The following is a 24,076-nucleotide window of genomic DNA, read 5'->3' on the forward strand; positions in this document are numbered from 1 at the left end:
CCACTGACAGCTTCCTACCTTTGTTGATATTTCTTTAGAAGACCCTTCCCCCATAAGCTTGACCCTGCATTCTCACCCTGTTCTGGGGATACAGAGGTGCTTTAAGTTGGGCAGTTACTAGACTATCAAAGATTCAGTTCTATGTTAAAACTTTCTAGGAACTGATTTTTGTCAAGTGTTGACCTCACATGGGGGTGAATGTCAAAGTTCTAGTACTTAGAGAAGAAGATAGAATTACAAATTATTTATATGGCCATGTCACAATTGTAAAAGACAAATCTATGCACAGAAAGCTACCAGAACCAGCCCTTCCATCACCACCACCAGCACCTCCATCACCACGTCCATCACAACCACCAGCACCTTCACCAGAATCTCCATCACCACTACCTCCATCACTATAAGAACCTTCACCAGCAATACAACTACCACCACTGCTCCGAAAAAGCTACATTTCTTAAATGAATTGTACAGATATCTATGCTAACTATTTAAATACATTCAATGGTGCTCCTTGTGGGGGTGTGGTTGGTCAGAATAGGATGTTGCTTCTGAAAGCTCCTATGTTTTATAAAACTTTAATATGTCAACTTGTCTTTTCTATGAGAGAGAGAGAGAGAGTTGGTGTGCCAGGGCCTCCAACCACTGCAATGGAAGTCTAGATGCATGTGCCATCTTGTGCCCACGTGTGACCTTGTGTGCTTGTGCCACCTTGCACATCTGGCTTATGTGGGATCTGGAGAGCCGAACATGAGTCTTTAGGCTTTGCCTTAACTGCTAAGCCATCTCCCCAGCCCCTACCTTATTATGCTTTGTTAGAAGAAAGACAGCCATGCCCCTTACCATATATCTAAACGACACCAAATCCTCTTGACCACGACGGAGATCAAGAGCAGATTGGGAGAAGATACCTGTAATATGTGAGATAGGGCAGAGCTATTCCCTGACTATGGGAATGAACAAATAAAAGCCTTCAGACATGGAGAGTGCAATGCTAGACACAGACAGAAGCACCGAGCCAGACTTGTAGAAACTCTTCCCAAACTTCGCTTCACACTGTGGAATGCTGTACTTGTTTGTGTGAGTTTCGGAAGAACGCGAATCTCCTCCCCTAGCCAAGAAGTTCCTTGAGGACAGGAACTTCATTGTGCCCACCATTGTAACTGACGGTCTTCATCTTATTAAGAATTTGTTGCATGGGTGCCGAATTTTCACACAACCCTATAACAGGTTCATCTGGTTCTAATATTCTGAGAGTCTCCAGGCCCAGTATCTTTCTCACCACCCTGACATACATCTTTTCATATTTAATCTAAATTTGAATTTCCTGCTAATAAAACATGTGCCTCCATGCCGATGGTGTGTGCAGCTAAGATGATTGATTTATACAGCATTGTGACCTTTTTTTTTTTTTACAGAGAAAAAAAATTACTTGCATTTCCATTTGATTTAATTTGTGCAACTACCCACTGGCTAATTTTCTTGAAGAACTATCTCCATTTTCTCTCTGTCTGATATTTCTGACTGATAGTGGCATTCGTGTAGGAAATGATTTTTTTTTCCACTTTTTTGTGTGTAGTAATGAATCTTTTCCATGGAGATATTTTTCAAAAAATAATCTGGCTGCATTTGGCAGGATCTCTGCCTACCCGTTTCCTCCCCCCCTCTTATTTTGCTTCTCTATCTTTTTCCAGCCCACATCATTTCTTTTCACAGTAATATTTTAGCAGTACTATTAGCTTATTTGAGTGGTCTGCATTTTTTTTCCAATTGAAAATATTCCCTTGGCTCATTTTTAACTATGGAGTGCACATAGACAGCCTAGATTTTGTTTTTCATGTTCTGCAAAGGCCTGCTGAGGGGGATGAGAAAGGAAACCTACTGAACAGAAGTGTGGAAGTGTGAGTTGTGTTTATAGGGAGGAAAAGTTGTGGAACTGATCCAAAGGGAACCTCCTGCGAGCTGTATGATGGAAAATTAATAGTGCTTATTACATGTCAGCTTCTCTGGAAACACTCTGCATTCTTATATTCTTTAAATAATATCACGTGGGGCTTGAGAGATGTCTTAGTAGTTAAGGTGTTTGCCTATGAAGCCGAAGACTCATGTTCGACTTTCCAGGTCCCATGTAAGCCAGATGCACAGTAATGCAAGTGTGCAAGGTCACACACGTGCACAAGTGGATGCATGCATCTGGAGTTGGACTGCAGAGACTGGGGGCCCTGGTACACCAATTCTCTCTCTCTGTCTCTCTGTCTCTGTCTCTGTCTCTCTCTCTCTCACACACACACACACACAGTCTCACATTAAAAGGCAGTCTGTTGGGCTTGCCTCAAAAAAATTATTGGTGTATGTGTGTGTATACACACTAGGGCCTCTTGTCATTGCAAATGAACCCCAGACACGTGCACCCACCACTTTCTGAGTCTGGATTCACGTGGATGGCTTGGGAGTTGAATCTAGGCCAGCACACTTTGCAAGCAAACGCCTTTCAACCACTGAGTCATCTTCCCAGCCTCTGTATTCTTATGTCCCTGAGCTCATGTAAAGCTCACCAGTCCTGACAGCTCATTAGGCATCAATGTGTGCAACTCATTTACTTGTTAATTGAGGTGATACTTACTGGGTACCTACAGGTGCCAGCACTTTCTGGATGGGATGATGTGTGTAAAATCCTTATGTACTTAGTGACTCGTGATGTCTCTTCAGAGATGGGCTGGTTAGGGGAAGAGGAAACTTTTGGCTGGGGAAATAAGTAACGCATTGTGAATAAGACCCAGTGGAAGTGTGAAGTCCCTCCCACCCTCTATTCTTCAAGCAAGAAATTTGCCTTTCAACAGATTCTGCATATAATATGATTAATGGGAGATGGAACCCCGGCAGGCTGACTTCAGGGCCATTTTCTTCTCTTTCTGCTCCTCAGTCTGAAGGGAATGAAACATGGCTGCAGTGGGTGTTTGCTACTGTTTGTATTCTGACCATATCTTCTTTGGTACAATGAGCTCCTTTATCCCACTCAAGTACATTACCCAAGAGCTGGAGAGATGGCTTAGTGGTTAAGGCGCTTGCCTGAGAAGCCTAAGCATCCATGCTTGATTCCAGGTCCCACATAAACCAGATGCACAAAGTGATGTAAACTTGCAAGGCCACATATATGCACAAGATGGCACACGCATCTAGAGTTTGATTGCAATGGCTGGAGGCCCTAGTGTGCCAATTCTCTCTCTCTTTCTTGCTCTCATTCTTTCGCATAAAAAGTCCCAGTTTATTGGGCTTGCTGAAAAAAAAAAAAATCATCACCCAACCTACACAGTCTCTCTGTGTGCTGACGTTCTTCCTACAAACCAAGAAGAGCAATATCACCTAATTTTAAGCATCATTTGTGATCCAAGGAAAAATTGTCATTAAAAGACACATGAAGGCTGGAGAGATGGATTAGCAGTTAAGGTGTTTGCCTGCAAATCCAAAGGATCCCGGTTTGATTCTCCAGCTCCCATGTAAGCCAGATGCACATGGTGGTGCATGCATCTGGAGTTTGTTTGCAGTGGCTAGAGGCCCTGGTGCACCCATTATTTTTCTCTCTCCCTCTCTGTCTCTAATAAATAAATAAAAATAAATAAAGTCTTAAAAAAAAACCCACACGAAGTAGGTAATTCTCCTGTGCTGACTCATTCACGAATGCTCAGGCAAAAGTACTCCACCAGACTCTTAGACAGTAAAAGAGAAAAGACAGAAATACCTAGGGGATATCCATCTTTATCTTATTCCTGAGATAAGTGACTCATCAAGTACAGGGGCCTGTGACATGACCACTGCCTCAGAGTGAACCACTATCAGACCTACCAGGGATGCACCCCTCATGCTGGGGCCATATCTCCTGTGCACACAGGGAGGAGCAGCTGTGTTTATTCCATCCTCTGCTCACATGGTGTCTCATCAGCTATTCAAGTCCAGGGATAGAGCGACTGTTGCGGTTACCTTCTCATTGTTGGGACAAAACACCTGACCAGAAGCTGCTTACGGGAAGAAAGGATGACTTCAGCTGTGGTCTCAAGGGGAAGCTTCATCATGGCAGGGAAAGTATGGCAGAGCAGAGGCTGGGCTTCACATCTTGTCGCAGCAGCTGGGAAGTAGCAGTTAGAGTGGGCAAGCTTGGGAACACTCAGTAGGCTGGGCTCATAGACCTTAAGGTCTGCCCCCAGGAACACACCTCCTCCAGCAAAGCTCCACCCAGTAAAGTCTCCTCCAGCTGAGGCTATGGGAGACAGTTCACATTCAAACCACCCAGTAACACACACCAGATCCCTCAGGGTATTGGGGGTGACAGATAAACAAGTGCTTTGAGGACTTCTCTTCCAGATTCTGCCCAGTGAAACTCTACTGACAAAACAAACAAACAAAAATCTCTTCCTTTTAACACCTGCAGCCTTTACAGCTTAAAAAAAAAAAAAAAAAAAAAACATTTTCCTACTAGAGAATGAAACAATTTTCAAATCATTTCCTGAATGTTAGGCCGACATTTGTTTATACTACCACTAAGCTTCAAGGAAATGTATTTTCCTAGGGTGCTAGTTTGATAAAATTTTTTTAAAAATCCTGAAAATATCTAAAGCATGTGGGATATTATTGTAAGCAATGGGGGCAGACACAACAGGCACAGGCTGCCTCCAGGCTGGGTCTTCCCTGGGCTTTGGGGCTCCCTGGTCCTAGTTATCCACAGTTCAGATGCACTCGGAGCTCTCAGAACCACAGTACAGGGATCTTTCTTCCCTCATCTTCCCTTCCCCTTTGCTAAGTGTACAGGCAGATCCCAGGCTGTCATCTCAACATCTTTACCTTCCACAATGAGATCACACTAGAATCCTAGCAGGTGGTAAATTGATCTGAATTATCATTTGCATTTTTAATTTCAGGTATTTTAGGCCCGGAGAGTTTTTAATGGGTCTTAAGAATGACAGCACAAACATCGATACATAATTCATCATCTACTTTTCACAATGCATGTGGCTAATAACCTGCAGGTAAACAGGAAGGTCATTAACACCAAGCAAGATGAGGTTGCAGTTTTAGCTTTCTCGCTCTCAGTCTTCCCTGCGCTAGTCTATGCCGTGACTGAAGCCCAGTGGACAGCCTCCAAGCCGACATGGTGTCAACATCAAGAGCCTTTTCAATGGCTCCCCAGAACGACCAAATGTTAAGTGGTTGAGATACAGTTTGTTGAGCTTCCTCATTTCCCAGACATAGGAACATTGGAAGCTTGTCAAGAGGAGCAGAGTGGGGCTGGAGAGATGGCTTAGAAGTTAAGGTGTTCGCCTGCATTGCCTAATAACCTGGGTTCGATTCCCCAGTACCCAGGTAAAAAAAAAACAAATGCATCACAAAGTGGTGCACGTGTTTGGAGTTTGCTTACAGTGGCTAGAGGCCCTGGTATACCCATTCTCTCTCCTCTCTCTCTCCCTCCCTCCCTTTCTCTAGCCATTTTGAAACATCACCTCCACAAATAACCAAAACCAACATACATAGACAAATGACTCAGGGGTTTGACTAGGAAGATACTCACAGCACATAGGGGACCCCAAGTCATTTTATCGGCAGGGTATGAGTGAAGGTAAGTGGAACTAAGTAGTAGACAAGTTATTTTTCCTGGCTACTCTAGGAGCCTCTACACAGAGACCATGAAGCACAGCTCACACTCGTCTCCCTTTCCTCTGGTTCCTACTTTGTAAGTAAACCAATTCACCATATGTCAATCATCATTGGTGTTTCCAAACCTCATTTTGGGTAGAATCAAGAGGGCACACTTTGCCCTCCATATACCATATAGTTACAGCATATGACTGGCCCTCAGTTATTTAATCAATGGGCTTTATTCCTCCAACCAGCTCGGAGCCTTCTTTCAAACCTGCCTATTTTACCATCCCCATCAAATGTCTCTAATATATACATATGCATGGTAAATTCTACAGGTCAGAGTAATGACTTGTTTCATTAGCTGAAATCACTGTCCTTTCCTTTATTTTCTTCAAGTATTTCTAGAACTCTTGTTAGTTTACTGGGCAGCATTTGAGGAACCATGAAGGCTTCAGTAACTGCATCAAAATTTAATATCCATTTAGATCTAAAAATACTAGAGAGACCTGGGAAATCCTTGAAGAGCTATGTAATTTACCCACCAAAATAATGGCTTGATAGTAGGCATCTGACTTTAGATACAATTTACTGGGGACCTTGATAATGGCTGTACTTTTTATTAATGACTATACTATATTCTGATAATAAGTTAAAATGACTTCAGAAACAATAACCCAGGCAACTGACTTCAGGCTTATGATGGATTAAGTGTCCTGGTCAGAAAGTCACTCATTTCACAGTGTTTTGAAGGATGGGAAGAGTGACATATAAATGATGATATCGGGTCATCTTTATAACGTGGCTACACCCGCAGCAACACATAGTCCGTGGAAAACAGAATTGGCTTATTGTTTATGAGGTTTGAGTGACCACAGTGTCTGTCACCATTTCCCTGAAACTAGTTTTCAGGCTCCCTGTGAGAGCAGTATTTGGAAGTGGGGGCAGAAAGATTGTAGGAGCCTCAGGGTAGGTGGGAACAGCCTGAGACATCATGTTTCTCCCATCCCTGCAGAGACTAACTGAGGCCTCTTGGTCCCCACAATAAATACAAATAACCCCATCAAAGAAGTCCCTCAGCAGAGGAAAGGGGATTTATGTGTGCAACCTTTTTATAAAAAAATTAAAAGAAAAGAAACATCAAACTTAAAAACAAAAGAAAGAATGCACTGTGGGACTGGAGCGATTGCTCAGTGGTTAAGACACTGAACTGCGAAGCCTGACGACCTAGGTTTGATTCCCTGGTAACCCACATAAAGCCAGATGCACAGAATGGAGCATGCACCTGGAGTTGGTTCACAGTGGCCAGAGGTCCTGACATGCCCATATTCATTCTCTCTCTCTGCTTACAAATAAATAATTTTTTAAAAGTGCACTGTAGAGCATGTCTACTTGCTCTTTATTCTCTTGTTATAACTTGACATTTTTTTTTCCTGCTAAGCTGAACTCTTGAGAAGATTTATAATATTAGGACTTCACATGCAAAGATAGTTGAATAAGTAATAAAGTTTAAAGGAACAGTTATGTGGATTTATAGCGCACCATTTGTTGACGATCTGAAAGACATTTCCAACCAAAGTAACTAAGGAAATGTTAATATCCAGCAAATGCATTGATGCTAGCTCTTATTCTGAGTAGATCACTGCATTGTAGGAATGATTTGTCATCCCATTAGCAGTGTTCTTAATTGTCTACAATTTTCATAATTTACTTTTGAAATCAAAAATATCATAGTAGATGCTTTCAACAAACTTCCAGTTTTAGATATTATGTGTACCAAAATATGCCAGACTTCAGATCCCACTAAAGAAAACAAATGGCTCAGATGTGCTTCCAAATGTTAGCCTGGCGTTGCCTTATTTAGGCTGGCACATCTCCAGGTGTGAGGTAAGTAGAGAACTGGGCAGTTACCCAGATGATCCTATCAACAAACAACCCCTATTTGTTTCATTGCTTTTTTTGTTTTCTTTTGGCCAGAATTAATATCTGATTTACTTGGTCTTGCTGTTCCTTTCACATAGCCTGTGCAGCATCTGCCTGAAGACATGGGAACAAAAATGTTCCACCTCTGGCCTCAGTGCCAGGATGTGAAGGTTACTGTGCAGAACAAAGAAAGAAGAGGCAATAATTATATTTCTTGGGAGCTTCATTGGGTAAGTCTATGTCTGCATTCATTAAGTCTTTGTGTGTGTGTGTGTGTGTGTGTGTGTGTGTGTGTGTGTGTGTGTATCTCTGCATGCTGTGGGTATCTGCATGTGCACAAGGAAGCTAGAAGTTGCCATCAGATATCTACCTCAACTGCTCTTCATGTTATTTTTTGAGACAGAAGTTAGGCTTGCTAGCTTGCTGCTCCAGGGATCCTCCTGTCTCTATTTCCCCAGCGCCGTGAGTACACCATGCTGATTTTTACATGGCTGCTGAGGATCCGAATCCAGGTCTTCCCGCTTGCATGGAAAACACTCTACCAACTGAACCATCTCCCCAGCCTCTGCTTATGCCATGTAAGTATTCAGTCGTTTATTCAAGTATTACGGAAATAGCTCCAGTTCAGTCAGTGGACAGGTCCAAGATAGAACAGACAGAAAAAAGTAAAGCCAATCACAGGACTCCTGACTCACGATCTGTGATGCTTACCAGTTCCTGTAAACCTAGCCTAGCAGTCCCTGGCTGCATCACCACATTGCCCCTTTCTTTAGTCACACTTCACCCCTCCCGATTCATCTCAACTGCCAGTCAGATTTCCAAAACTGTGGCTTCCATTAGCCCCTTAGTCACAAACTTCTAGGGGATCTTTGTTTTCTGCAGGGTAGTATTCAAGTGCTCAGGCTGACAAGCAAGCTGCTGTGAGATCTGCTCCAGGGCATTCCTCCGTGTACATCGCAGGAGGTCCACATGCTAGTCCTGTGGAGCTTCTCGGCACTCTGGCCCAGGTCCTGGGCTGGTCTGCCCTCACTTTCACTCGCCTTATCCGGATGCATCCCAAATATCTTGTTTTCCCATGGACCCAGCTTCTGCTCAACAAGTCCCAATCCTACTTTAATTCTTCCTTTTAGGCCTCCCTGAACAACACACCTTTGTTTTTCCTTTGGCACCTAATTGCATCCCAGGCAAGGACAATTCTTGCACTGGCATCTTGTTTGGTCAATGAACTTTCACGTGTATTGACATCTCTTCTCAGTTTGATTTCCAGTCCTGACATCTCTTTGTATCCATGGCATCTAGGATATAGCAGTCTCTTCTCAATGACAGGATGAGTCCAGCTGTCTTCCCTACTCTCCCAACTACACTTTCTGCAGTAAAGAATCCCTTTGCTAACACATAAAGGCAAGCAAAACTGAGAAACTGAATACATGAAAGAGGCCTCAAGCATTTGTTTGCAGGAGTGTTAAGAGTGGGCCCTGAGACGTGAATCCTGGATTAGAGCCACGGCTTTGCAATTTCCTAGCTGTGCACTCTCTTGCTCACATCCTAACTGGCGGAAATAATGGTACCCATGTTGTATGGTTGTTCTAGAGAATAAACACAATCATAAAGGTAAGGCAGTGAGTGCCTAGCATACAGTAAGTGCTTACTAATATCTTGTTCTTCCTATTAAACACTAGGCCAACAAAGTTTTCTCACACTAGTCTTTTCTTTCAGAAGGAGATCCTGTTGATAATGAGAGCAAAGGGCTTCTCTTAAACTGTAGCCTTTGGAGATGGGTCTCCATCCGCTTGTCTGAGCTCTGGGCCCATTTACTGTAGCAAAAAATTTAACTCTTTGTATTATTATTATTATTGTTGTTGTTTGGGGGTAGGATTTCACTCTAGCTCAGACTGTCCTGGAATTCACTATGTAGTCTCAGGCTGGTCTTGAACTCATGGCAATTCTCCTACCTCTGCCTCCCAGTTGTTGGCATTAAAGGCGTGCCTAGATAACAAATGCAACTCTTAAGGGACAGTTTTATTTCTCCTTACATGTGTCCTCTCCACAGCCCGTTGACCGAATAGCAACAGCTCCCTTGGTTTAAGAAGGACACCCATGCTGGACATGGCGGTGCACACTGGGAATTCCAGCACTGGAGAAACTGAAGCAACCTGGGTTCGAGGCCAGACTGAGCTACATGATAATACTCAGTCTCAACTTTCTTTGAAAATACTTAGCAGCAGAGGCCAGTAAGTTAAAAAGGAGACATAAAGGGAAGAGAAAGGAAGGGAGGAGGGTACTTAATAGGTTGATACTGTATATATGTAAGTACAATGATTGTGATGGGGAGGTAATATGATGGAGAATGGAATTTCAAAGGGGAAAGTGTGGGGGGTGGGGAGGGAGGGAATTACCATGGGATTTTTTTTTTATAATCATGGAAAATGTTAATAAAAATTTAAAAAAATTTTAAAAAAAGATTGTGAAAACATAAAAATCTTATCAAAGAAAAAAAATAAAAAGTCAAAATTCTTGGGCTGGAGAGATGGCTTAGCAGTTAAGTGCTTGCCTGTGAAGCCTCAGCACCCTGGTTCAAGGCTCGGTTCCCCAGGTCCCACGTTAGCCAGATGCACAAGGGGGCGCACGCGTCTGGAGTTCGTTTGCAGAGGCTGGAAGCCCTGGCGCGCCCATTCTCTCTCTCTCCCTCTATCTGTCTTTCTTTCAATGTCTGTCACTCTCAAATAAATAAATAAAAAATGAACAAAAAAAATTTTTTTAAAGTCAAAATTCTTTTGAAATTTAACTACGTGCACGTTGTGTGTGTGGTGGGGGCGTGCCAAGGTGTCTGCTGTTGCAAATGAACAACAGTCTTGAGCCACTTTTCTTGCATGGGCTTCATGTGGCTGGCTGGGGAAGTGAACCTGGGGGCTGGCAGGCTTTGCAAACAGGCACCTTTAACCACTGAGGCATCCCCACCCCTCTCAGGATTCTTTTTTATCATCACTGAGGAGGCTCTACACTGAGGATGGCTAGAGCTAGGAATGAGACCAATCACAGCCATGCAGCTGAGACAATTGAGAACTTCAAGCTGTTGGGTATTTTGGAAGAGCCTGAACTCCCCAGGTGAGAGGTGACGGTGAGTGTCCTCCTACCTGCATGTTCCTGTCTCTTATCATATGGATTCGTGCAAATGCCACCTCTTCAGTTCATTTACATAAGCTATTCCACACACGAGCTGTGGGCGTCCCCAGGCCTACATCCGAACACAGCAACGACAGCTCATACGTGTCCCACTGCTGTGGACCCTGCAGGCAAGGCCCGGAGTCCTTCGTCCTTTCTCTGACCGGAGGGTGACCTATTGTTAGACACACACACACTGGGCAGAGCACCCCTTCCCCCTCCCTACCCCCCCCCCGCCCCCCAGCCCCCGGGGCCATCTGCCCGCAGAGTGTGGTTGGCTAGGGAAGAGTTACCTTGAATTCAGTCTCAATGTTGGCTAGTCTGGCCAGCTCGTTGCTGAGCTCCAGCGCGGTGAGGACAGGGTCTTCGCTGGACAGGGACAGGTAGGCGGCGCTGGCCAGCCCTTTGTAGGCGTTCATGCGCGAGCGCGAGTGGCTGAAGGAGTCTTTGCGCTGCTTCTCGGCGCACTCGGCGCACTTGCAGAAGTAGTCGTGGGGCCGCTCGATGCGCGCGCCCTTGAGCAGCAGGATGTGCACGATCTCGTACTCCTGGCAGTGCGCCGCCAGGATGATGGGCGTGATGTCGTGCGAGAAGCGCGTGCCGTCCTCGTCGTAGGCGTAGAAGTCGTCGTCTCGCAGCTCCTGCTCCAGCGGGCTGAGCGTCAGGCGCTGGCCCTGCGCGAAGGCCGGGTGGTTGAGGATGGCCTCCACGATGCGCACGTAGCCCTTGCTGATGGCCAGGAGCAGCGCGTCCCCCACGCGTGCCATGTTCTCCTTCTTGAGCAGCAGCTCCGTCACCTCCAGGTGCTCGTTACCCACGGCCAGCTGCAGCGCGTTCTGCCCCATGTAGTCCACGCAGTTGAAGTTGAGGGTCTTGGACTCCTCCAGCATCTTCCTGACCACCGGGATGTTGCCATACTCGGCCGAGTCCAGGAAGCGCTCCTCCTCGGGCGTCAGGCTGGTACCCTTCTCGTTGAACATGTACGCAGGGCCCCGGATGGCCTGGCGCCGACCCTTCTCCCTTAACGTGGTGTGCCGGCGTTGCATGGTTTTAAAGGCGCTGTTCCCCAACCTGGAAGACACAGGCGGACGCGCTCAGTTACATCGCCCAAAAACAATGCCGGAACTCCAGCAAACCAACGGATGTCACAACTGGAATCTTAGGACAGATTTGGGAAAACTTACTATATGTTATCTCAGACACTGAGATTAAGACAAGCTGAATTGTCTGGAGTGTTTTATTATCTATATCCATTAGGCTTTGCAGCAAGCACCTTGACTGCTGAGCCATCTCTCCAGCCCTATTTTTAATTTTTTTTTAAAAAAAATTTGTTTATTTGCGTGTGTGTGTATGCACACCAGGGTATTTTGTTGCTGCAAACAAATGTCTGTTCAGCCTTATGTGGCTGGCTGGCTGGGGAGTTGAACCAGCAGGCTTGCACGCAAGTGCCTTTTAACGACTGAGCCTTCTCCCCATCTCCATCTTTAGTTCAGATGCCATGTCCTCTAGTAAGCACTGCCGCTATGGATAAGCTGTAATCACATGCAAACACGGGCACACAGGCCTGTTCTACATCTGCTGCTATCCTCTGTGGAGACTGTACCCTCTGGTCTCCAGGCAAATTAAACACCTACGAAAAGGCAAGATGCGACAGGAAGTAGGGCTGGAGTCCTTATCTCGTGTAGATGGCTGTGGACTCAGCCTTCTTGAGGAAATTTAGCCATATTCTCTTAAGATTGAGCCAATGCGCAATTCCAGCTGGATCTGCTGTTATGGGTAGAAGAAACAGGTCAGATTACACTGTGTGTTCAACTCTTACTTGTTCCTCTTTCTCATTGTAATAGAGTGTAGAGTGAATGCTAAGGTTACTGATCACAGAGGTTGACATTTTTCTTGCCACTTACAATGTGTCAGGTACTGAGAGCTTCATGCACACCAGTCTGTGCAATTCTCCTGCCACACCCACAAGCACGGTACAGTTGTTATTCTTATCTCAGAAGAAGATACTGAGGGGAGGGGGCCTCACAAGACAGTCTTTGAAGTTTAGGATAGACATTCTGGCTCTGCCATTTTCCCGTCTCGTGACTTTGGACACATTACCCGAGATAAAGCGGCAAACCAGAGAGACAGTGAATCATGTAATTAGAGGATATTCCATCTCCAGCTTGCCTTGAGACTCAAGCAGGTACCCGGTGTCTAGGCCCCAGATGATAGCTGAGAAATAGAGGGGCTGGATCAGATGTTCCTCAAATCTCTGCTGACTTGACATCTTAAACATTTCTGATTCTACAGTTGGACCTACCTAAATTTTCTCTTTTACTTTTCTTGTTTGTTCTCATTCACATTATCCAAATGCCATTAGTAGGGCATAACTGCATAGTATACTTTTATTGACAATTCCCATACATGTATGTAATGTAGCTTGATCATAGTCCCCTCCATCATTTTCTTTCGTTCTCTCTTTTCCCTCCCCTATACCCTTTGCACATAGCTCAGAAGAGCATAGATATTAACAAGAGGATATCCATTTTAAAGAATAAGTACTTAGATATTTATTTTTATTTCTGTGATTCTAGAGAACGGTCTCCCTCTTACTGATTATGTATCCAACCTGCAGATTCTCAGCATTTCACTTAAGCCATTTTAAGAAATAAGCAAATAAAAGCAATCACAGAGCCAGGTTTGTAAATTAAGTCCCTTGTTTTTTCAATTAAAAATAAGTGATAATTAGTCTTGTGAACTTTTGAATTTTGAGTTCCATTATTTTTCTGCTTGTTTGCCTTTTGACTCTTTCCAGTCCCCTTGGATTTAGCTCCTTGGGGGTCTACCTGTGATTTAACGCAAAGACTGGAGGTCAGAACTTGGTACCCTAGTCCTGCTTGGAGCTGACTCACACTCCCCCTGGGAATGGCTGCTACACTGGAAGGTGGAGCAGCCTTCTTATCTGGAAAAAAAAAAAAGATATAATTATGGGCAACTCCTTGCAAAGGCAGCTGTGGGTGATAAATCCTGGCAGAGAAAGAAAGGTGGGGGGAGAGGGTGCGCGCAAGCGCTCAGCACTCTTCAGGAGGATAGTCTGAACTGCTGCCCTGTTTTCTAAAGCACACTTCAATAAAAGATTGCCAAGGTAAAGGTTGTCAGAACTCAAGTTCACCCGCTCCTCCAGAACCCATTTCTTTCAACAGTGTTATTATTTCACTTACTCATGCCAAAGACTTATGTTAGACGGGAAGTCCATGCGATATATATATATATATTTCTGAGGTAGGGTCTCACTCTAGCCCAGGCTGACTTGGAACTCACTCTATAGTCCCAATCTGGCCTCAAACTCACATACAATCCTCCCACCTCTGCCTCCCAAGTGCTTAGATAAAGGTGGGCACCACCACAGCTGGTGCAACACTTTTAAAAATTATTTATTTGAAAGAGAGAGAGAGAGAGAGAGAGAGAGAGAGAGAGGGAGGAAAGAATGAATGGGCAAATGAACTCCACTTTGCACATCTGGTTTTATGTAGGTACTGGGGGATCAAAACCAAGCCTGCTGAGCCATCTCCCCAACCTCAGAATCTTGATATGAGAGAGGAAGTCACAAATGATGAGTAGATGTTTATTATTAAATGTTTTTTAGAAGGAGAGGAGAATCAGTCACCTCATTGGTCACCCTAGGGGGCCTTGTTGCAGGGGATATAATGGACTTTGTCTCAAGGTCTGTTATCTAGACACATCACACACACACACACAAATTTAACAGAAGATTAATAATTCTCCTCATGGTATTATTTAGCCTGTCCTGTGATAGCTCTTTACGTCTCTCAGGAGCATCTCTCTGGACAAAGGCATCACAACTCAATCCAGGAAAGAGCAGTTTCTCCTCAAAAGCATGTCATCTGTGTGCCAGATCTGAAACAGCAGCTGCCTTCAGAGCAGTGGACACTGAAGCTCGGTTCAATTTCCTTTTCTATTAGAGGTCTGTCCAAGAGGGAGAATAGTTCACTTCACAAGGTCAAGGGCACCTAACCATTGCATAGCAAGGAGCCTTGGGGAATGAATTCAGAGGAAATATAATAACCCCTGAACAAAGTTTGAGCAGAGAAACATTTTGTAAGGAACATATAAGTACCCAATCTAAATTCAGAGCCCATATTCTTAGCATAGATACCACAGTCTGAAAACTTACAGACAATTCCAGCATCATTTGTTATTTGCCCTCACCAACAACGCATTCTCATCTTTTGGGTGAAGAAACTGAGATAAAGTGGGGAAAAAAAACCCTAGGGCAAGTAATGACTGTATATGGAAGGCTGCTACGCTCCCCACCACACCATCCACACACACGATTACTGAATCTGGGAAGAAGCATCATACAATATTTCTACAAGACCTATAAAAAGTTGTGTGTGGGCTGCAGAGATGGCTTAGCAGTTAAGCGCTTGCCAAAGGACCCTGGTTCGAGGCTCAATTCCCCATGTTAGCCAGATGCACAAGGGGGCGCATGCGTCTGGAGTTCGTTTGCAGTGGCTGGAGGCCCTAGCATGCCCATTCGATCTCTCTCTTTCTCTCTGTGTCTCTTTCTCTCTGTCCGTCACTCTCAAATAAATAAATAAAAACAAAAAACAAAACAATTCATAAAAACGTTGTGTGTGTGAATAGCTAGTACTCTTCAGAAGGTCACCAGTTGTCATGCATCTCTCTGGATGACCTTGAAAGCAGAGACCCAGATGTAACAAGAAATGACAAGCTTCTGTTTCGGTCTTTAAAACCCCGGCTTTGAGATACACGTGCACATTCCAAATAGTCAGTCCAGACCCTTTCCTTAGTACAACTTGGCATGAGAAATCCAAGCTCACGGGTCTTCGAGTCATGCATGCACACCAGCATATAATGGGCTGTGATGGCTTCCAGAAGAGGGGTCTCATGTCTGAAGCCAATCTAAGTGGAATCAGATAGCAATGGAGGAGAGCTTCTGACCTCGCTGTGGACTTTTTGATACTTCTAACTCCCTCTGTTCCTAATACCTTTCTAATGATGCTTCTCTAATCATGTACACATATGAATATAGTTATCTACCACATCATTGCTATTCAATCTTTTTATATTTATTCATGAAAGAGAGAGAGAGAATGGACACACCAGGGCCTCTAGCCACTGCAAAAGAACTCCTGATACATGAGCCACCATGTGCATCTGGTTTATGTGGGTACTGTGAAACCACACCTGGGTCCTTAGGCTTGGCAAGCAAGCACTTTAATTGCAAAGCCATCTGTCCAGCCCTCAATCTTTTATTTTTTAAAAATATTTTATTTAGGGCTGAAGAATTAGCTTAGTGATTAAGGCACTTGCCTGCGAAGCCTCAGGACCCAGGTTCTAGTCTCCAGAACCCACATAAGCCAGTTGCACATGGCAGTGCATGCATCTGGAGGGGTTTTTTTTTTTGCAGTGACTAGAGGTCATGTGCCCATTCTCTCTCTATCTGCTTCTTCCTCTCTCTCAAGTAAATAAACAAAATATATAAAATATTTTTCATCTTTATGTGACAAGTATTCAAGCCCTAGCTAAGTCTATCATATTGGTTGGAAAGAATCCTCAAAAGATGGCATGCCATAAAATCATTTGGCCCAATGTAGCTAGCAGCCAGTGCCCACAATCATGAATTCTATATATTGTTCTGTTAGACTCTAGGAACCCTAATCTCAGTTTTAGGGCCAACTATGAGCACAAGGATTCTCCCTAAAAGTCAATTTACACTTGATTGCTCTTACCTTAATATTATTTTTCTTTAAAGTGCACTGTGAATGCAGATGGCTTTTGATTTGCATACATTATTGAGATAATGAGTGATCAAACTCATCAAACATCTCAATTAAGATACTGTGTCTCCTTCCCCAGAAATGCATACATTGACATTTGGTGTCATTGAAAAGAAGGGTTCCAGTGGAAACAAGACCATATCTGAGAGGAGAACTGATTGTTAAGCTCTCTCTTGATACCTCTGCTGCTATTTTTATCAGGCTGCTGTTACGGCTGCCTCAGCCCGTGTGAAGGAAGCCAGATGTGGGAAAGCCATGAAAAGGAGGAAAAGCTTGCACCTTAAGTCCAGCTTTAAATGTTCATGGATTTGGAATTAGGGGTGTGGTGAATCACTGGCAAAGAAAATGTCACTTAAAATGTCCCTTTTAGGGATATTTGTTGTCTCCCCCCACCACATTACTCCATGCATCAAAGGTCCCTGTAGAAACTATCCAAGCCTGAAATCAATTCAGTCTGTAACATTTCTCCAGCTAGATGGAAGCTGAACAAAATCCAGGATTCAGATCAGGCACCTATGAAATCCCAGTTCTCTGCCTTTTCCCCTAAGTGCGTACATTCTGAATTTTTGTCCGAACTCACAGTGAGGACATAGCCAAGTGATTGGTAGTCCTCTTCTAAACCTCATTTCCTTCACCAATATAGAGAGAGGTATGAAATTTTCCTCATATCATTCTCTGACCCTTATCAAAGATTAAATAACGTATGTCAAATGCTGTCTACTATAAAGACAGGAATCATCAAAAATCTTACATATCAAAACCTAAGGACATAGCTTAGTCAGTAAAGCATTTTCCTCACAAGCATGAGGACTGGATGTTTGACCCCCAGTATCTACATAAAATTCCAGGCACGGTGACAGGTATCTGCAACCCCAGCACTGGAGAGGCGGAGACAAGAGGATCCCTGGGACTCGCTGTACAGCCAGTCTAACCTAATTGGTGAGCTCCAAGCCAATGAGAGGTCATGCCTCCAAGGAGGTAGACAATGTTCTTGAAGGATGGCACCAGAGGTCATCCATCCTTTTGCTTCCACATGCATGTGCACACACATCCATAAACATGTGAGCATGCACACATACAACATTAAAGTAAAAAGAACAGCTTGCATATGGATACACTTAAACACACAATTTATTTAAATCGGCTCAAATTTTATTCTGTGCTGATATACTAAATGATTGTTTCAAATGACTGCGTAATAGTGGTCATTAACATATATTACAGAGCTACCACATTCGAGACACTGTGTAAGTGCTTTCTATGAATAATGGTCTTAAATTATCATATAATAAGCTTAGCTCATTTTCCTAAATGACCATTCAATCATGATTATGATTGATTTCACATTAAGCATGCATCAGCCTTCATGCAGAGTACTTTACATGCATTGTCATTATAAGTTCCAGAAAGTTACACCATCATGTAGGTGCTATATTTCCTAATTGAAAAGATGCGAAACAAGGCTCAAATAAATTCACCACATTTCCCAAGACACACGACTTGCCAGTGGTGCAGCCACTGGGAGGAATGCACTGTTTGTGCTATGACCATCCATCTTCTGCTTGCATTTTTTGCCCAAGTTTGTTTAGTTTGCAAACTTTTCCATTAGATTACAGTATCACTGAGGGCGTGGGTATTAGTTGTTTATATGCATATGCACCAAGTTCCAAGTCCTGGGTTTGCCACATAGTACGGTAAAGTTAATTCTGACATACTTAATCTAGATTGGCCATTACAAACCAGATACATATAGGTATTAATGGCTACCAGTGTTCTCCTTCTTACAAATATAGGAATCAATAAACCTGCAACTACCATTTCCTGTTTCTGACTGACAAGTTTTCAACTAAAGTATGAGTTTCCAAGTCAAATCAGTTTCCAATGAGCTCTACTATAAATATTGGACCATGCATCAGTATATTAGACAGCTAATATAGGAGGGTATATCAAGTCCTTCCTTCCAGTGAATGGAACAGAAAATTCAGACATTTTGATTTCTTCCTAATATTTCTGAAGATGTTCGTGTATTTCTAAGTGTCATCTTCCTCATTTGAAGTTGAGGTGAAATGTTACATATCTATTACTAAGTGTCCTGGTGTCATTGGATATTGCTACCTTTATTGCATTCATTGTAGACCCAAGGCATTCAAGTTCCCATACAATTCAGTGATAAGCTATACAACAAATTAAAAAGATGAAATACTCACTTAGTTACTTCTATATATGCATGAGCTCATTTATCCTGCTAGCCAGAGCCTCCAAGACACAAGCAAAGTACCTCTGTGATTTATTTATTATACTCTGCTATGTTAACATATACTTTTCAAGCCATTTGGTGAATGTAGGATAGTTTCCCATTGCATCTTGTGTTGAAAAACATAACCTAGTATTCCTGAATGTTAAATGGTTCCATTTATTTTTCATGATATATCATTTAGAGAAGTGGTCATTCTCAGTATTTCCAAATTAGCCTATGGATTATTAGCAAAACAAGTTAACTGTTGATTTGCCTGTGATTATTTTGTTTCCCTTTTTATACAAAGTCCCTATTTGCTTATTTGGACCTTGAAAGTGATGAAACTGGGTTTCGATATCTCATATTGTGTACCCTTAGAGATGGAGCTAAAAATAACAAGATCAAACACCTTAAAATTAGTCTTAGAAGAAAATAAATATATGCAATCTCTTGAGGGTTTTATTGACCTCTCTGATAAAAGAGTCAGAAATGAACATCCATGCTAGGAAAAAGAGAGACCTTTAAATTGAGAATTGACAATACTGAAGAAAGTCAGATGCTGAATATTTGTTGGGGGACGTATTAATTGCTTTTACTGTGCAATAGTTCCGGACAGCTCTCACCCAAGATACCACATGCACTCTTCAGCTAGCCACAATGAGGCATCACACAGTGTTCTGATATTTTTTTCTGGGTTAATTACTGCCTAAAGGGGTTGGCTACTAGACTATATACCTCTCAGTTCTTAAACAAGTGGCTTTGAAAATAAATATGAAATTATTATTGTAACACAGAATCTTAGTAAGTTGTGACACCGTTGAATCAAGGGCACTGTTGAAAAAAATTTAGGGAGGAAATTTGCATGATGCTCATGATGAATATTGTGGATTTTATGGGAGTTCATTCATAAATCTGATAAATGCTTTAGGAATAGAACCCACCAGCAGGTGGCATTCTGAGGCAAAAATTTACTGAGTGCCTTTACACTGGGTCAATTATTATTACCTCTTTCAAATCTACCCTGGATCCATTAAAGGACAGTTGGCAGGAGCATCTTGGATATACCTGCTCAGTCTGGGGTAAGTGAATTTGCAACTCCCACACAGACACTCTGGGACTCCGAGTTTCAAAGCTGTGTCCAAAGCCTGGCCCAGATCGACATCTCTCAAGAAGAGAATATTTGCCTTTTTTGAAAAGAATGTCTAAAGGAGGCATATAGCTTAGACCATATTTTTAAACAAGAATAAAAAAGAAACTAACCCATTTCTCGCCACCTGTAGTTCTCTAACAGCGATACTCTTAAAATCTAGCCCTTTTACCTACTCCCAACTCCATATTTGTATTAAAAATCAAATGAGCAAAGCTGCCAGGAGGAATAAAACTATGCTCTAGCACAAAAGGAGTAGGGTACCAGGATTAGTTAGTTGTGTATTTCTAAATGGCTTTGCAAACTTAGACATTCGATAAAAGGAAAGGAAATCCCTCACTCAGTGAGGGAGATTTCCTATCTACGAAGCTTGGCAAGGCGAGAAAGGGCTAATAAACAAAAGTTTAATTCCATGCTGTGTGGAGCAAACCACGTCTGCTGGAAAAATAAATGTGAAGGAATCATAGAACGCGACTTACATTGACGGGAGGATGCACGGGCTTGTCCCTCCTCTAGATGACCGGGATCCGGTGCGGAGTCGCGGGAATCAGGCTCCCCATGAGTGGCGGCGGCGGCGGCGCTGTCCGCGGTGCTGAAGTAGAGAGTGGAGTTGCCAGGCTGCGAGAGAGCACAGCGCGCTCGGCTTCTCTTTGTGCCACAAAGATGAAAAACTGGCCCTTCGTGGCAGACCCGTCTGAACCGTCCTGTTCCTAATCTGCGAGAAATTTCCCAGAAAACACGGAGGAGAAGCATCCGTGTGTGAGACTGGCATGCAGCGTGATGATGGTCCGGTAGTCCCCACCCCTGTTCCGACGTAGCTTTGAAGGGAGAGAACAACTCCGTCTCTGTATCAGAGCCCCTCGGAATTTCTACCTGCCCCTCCTCCTAACATAGTGCTCTGCACAGGCGCGCACATGCACACACACACACACACACACACACACACACACACGCACGCACGCACGCACACACATGCACGCACACATACACGCACACACACATCTACCTCAGTTACATAAGGCAGCATATCCTGCTCCTTAGAGGGCTCAAACAAATGGGGAAAATGGCAATGACTTGATTTCCTACCTGTTGGGTTTGAAGGCATGTATAGAAGGAGGGTGTAGAGAACAAAACTAAAATTAGAGTAGTCAGAGGGGCTGCAATAGTAGTTTCCTTCAATAATTCTAGGGCCACGCCCCACTTTCTCTTCTGAGTGGGCTGAAATGTCTAACTTGATCTCTTTGTTCCATGATTTTTAAATATTGTTTAGGATCTGGAAGAGGTCTATGGTTAGATCTACTCTGGTGTTGGTTCAAGAGACTTTCTCAGGGTTAGCCTTACTTACTGGTAACTTTTCCTCTTTTTTCCATTTTGTAAAAAAAATATTTTATTTTATTTATTAGAGAGAAAGAATGGGTGCTTAAGGGCCACCAGCCACTGCAAAAAATACTCCCAATGGATGAGCCACCTTGTGCTTCTGGCTTACATGGGTCCTGGGGAATCAAACCTGGTCCTTCAGTTTTGCAGACAAGCAACTGAACTGCTAAGCCATCTTTCCAGCCCAGCTTTCAATCATTTGAAAGTAAATTTCCAATGCACAAATCCATTTATCCAGCAGGCCCTACTCTCACCAATTGGTATGTTCTCAAATGGTCTATGGTTCTTAAACATTAAAGTGTCACAATGACAACATTGGAGAGAAACATTCTTAACTGAAATATTGCCTATATAAGAAAACCTGTGATTGTTTCCAGAATCTTCTTGGGTGGCTAAATAATACATCAGAGCACTTAGTCTCTGTGACCAACTTACATCTTAATAGTAACTGGCACTCCATAAGGAGTTCCTTTGTGTGCAAATGCAATACTAAAGATTCAAGAGTTGACTTATAATGTATTTTGCATACTTCCGTTCTAGCTGCATATGCAAATAAGACTTCAAAGATTCATTATTATGCTACTAGCATTTTCTCTGGAGAGTCCATGATGTGTGGAGAAAGACCCTTGATTTTAATTCACTTAATAAGTGTGTGACCTGAGATCTAGTAGTTAACATTACATTTCAGTCTTTTTATATGAAAATGATGAGTAATAATGAGGCTAATAATGCCCTTTTCCCATTGTTATGGTGATGGTTAATTGAAATAAAAAGCACAAAGTATCCAAGACATATAAAGCACTAGTAGATATGCTTAAATGTTCTCCTTCTCTTTATTCAAAAGAAGTGTAGGTGATTCTAAAATTAAAATTATCTAAGAAGATTGATGTCACATTAATTTTATTTCATAAGCTTCCACACAAGCTTTCCAGTATTAATGACCACTTTGTTGGCAAAATACTTTAAAAAAAAATTATCTTAAAATTAAGGTTTTTTTTTTAAAAGGCTCCACAGTCCTGAAAGATAAGGGATTTTTCCTTTCCATTAGAATCAGAAACAAGTAGTCTGAATTCACTTGAAATAAAATGTTAGTAGATAAGAATTCTGTATTATTACTGAAATTTAGAACAAAATACATGTGAAACCAAGAAAAAGCCGACCACAGGGTTATAAATTCATCTTTGGCATGGAAATATCCTTGTCATTGCAATCCTCACCATCACGATGAGTGGGTCAGTAGCTAATAAGATGCTCCTAATCATAAAATACTTCCTTGAGAGCACTGGGTAGCCAAGACCATATTTTCATAAAATTCTGACATATACCATGTCCTTATTTTTTATAATAATCATATTGAAAAGAGAACCATGCTCTGAATGCACCAATAATGAATACAGCATATATGAAATCCAGCTATGGTGAGGAGGAGAAAGGGGAGGATTTATAGATAGATTAACTAATTGAAGAAAGGTCAGAATCAGGCTAGATAACTTTTCAATGGTGACAATAAACTAATATTTTGTGAAAGATTCTAGCACCTTCATTACTGTAATGGTTATATTCCAATAATGTAATATAAAGGATATCATATACAGATATTTGAATCAATGGGTAATATGTTACAGTCTGAAAAACTGTTGCATTCATATGAAAGTGTCTTTTTAACATGCAAAGCACTGAAGTAATCTTCCCTATCAGCAGTGAAGGTGGGGAAGACTCTCAGCTATTGGGCTAGCAGGTGTCAAAGGTTCCTGCATAAGGTCTTGAGTTTTCCTTTTTGTCAACTGGATGTACAGGCCCACAGCATAAGACTTCTAGTCAAACATCTTGTGTTTGAACAAGAGCCTTCCATTTGCCAAGTACAACCCTCAGTTTGATAACCTATAACATGAAAATGAAAATGAAAATAATGCTGTATTACACCATTCAATGCTTGAGGGTCATTTTGGAAGAGGTGGTGAAAAGAATATAGGAGCCAAAGGATGGTAGGAGTGGAGCCCTGTCTTCCAGACACAAACTGGCAGTTACATGTATGGCCTCACAGTGGTTGTCACTACCTGCACAAGACCTGCATAATGTGAGGGGGAAAGACCTCAAAATAGAAGAAGAACTAGTTGGAAAGAAGGAGGGGTAGAGGAAGGGGAACAAAGGATGTGGTGGAAGGGGCTTATGATTAGGGTACATTGTTAATTAGTTTAGAAAAAGTAAAACAAAGACAAAAGAGAAAAAATAAATTTATATAGAAAACATGGCAGTAAGTAATTACTTGTAGAGTTAAAGAGAGAAATAGCTCAAATGAAGAGCTTAGAGGAGTCCCTGGAATATAGCCAGTTCAGCATGTCAGCTTTTACCACTGCCCAACGACTCACTCTATGACTAAGTGGTGAACAGACTGCTGACCAATGGTTTTCAGACTGTCTGCACTCCAGCATAACTTCAACAGCTTGTTGAGAATAGAAAAATATGAATCCCTGGTGTGTCCTCTCCAGAGAATTGTCTCTTTGTCCTGAAGAACCCTGCAGGTGATTCCCAAATCATTCCTTAAGGAAACACTACTCTTTTCTGGATTAGAATCTTCAGCTACTAGTGTGAAAGTCCTTTGGAAATAAATGAATCCTCTGGGGAAGACTGTCTTTTTCTCACTCAGAACATTTTAATAGTCTCTGTTATTCTGTTTGGTGACTAAACACATGTAGTCTTTTCTTCCAAAAAGGGATATATTGAGCAAACTTCTTAGCTTTTTTGTTTAAGACTTGATGCAAATAAGTGTTCATAGAAAAAAATTCTTGTTAAAGT

General features: G+C 42.5%; 1 protein-coding gene across 1 annotated transcript in view; it reads right to left on the minus strand.

Moving 5' to 3' along the window:
- Trpc7 (transient receptor potential cation channel subfamily C member 7) overlaps window positions 1-20,745 on the minus strand; it is a 160,884-nt gene extending 140,139 nt beyond the window's left edge. Inside the window, exons 1-2 of the mRNA XM_004665085.2 lie at window positions 20,383-20,745; window positions 11,007-11,784 (exon numbers count right to left, since the gene is read on the minus strand). Coding sequence (XP_004665142.2) covers window positions 11,007-11,784; window positions 20,383-20,384 — 780 coding nt within the window. The 5' untranslated portion in view covers window positions 20,385-20,745. The remainder of the gene's footprint in view (window positions 1-11,006; window positions 11,785-20,382) is intronic.
- Window positions 20,746-24,076: the final 3,331 nt, after the last annotated feature.

Source organism: Jaculus jaculus, chromosome 6, assembly GCF_020740685.1.
Source record: "Jaculus jaculus isolate mJacJac1 chromosome 6, mJacJac1.mat.Y.cur, whole genome shotgun sequence".
NCBI lineage: Eukaryota > Metazoa > Chordata > Mammalia > Rodentia > Dipodidae > Jaculus > Jaculus jaculus.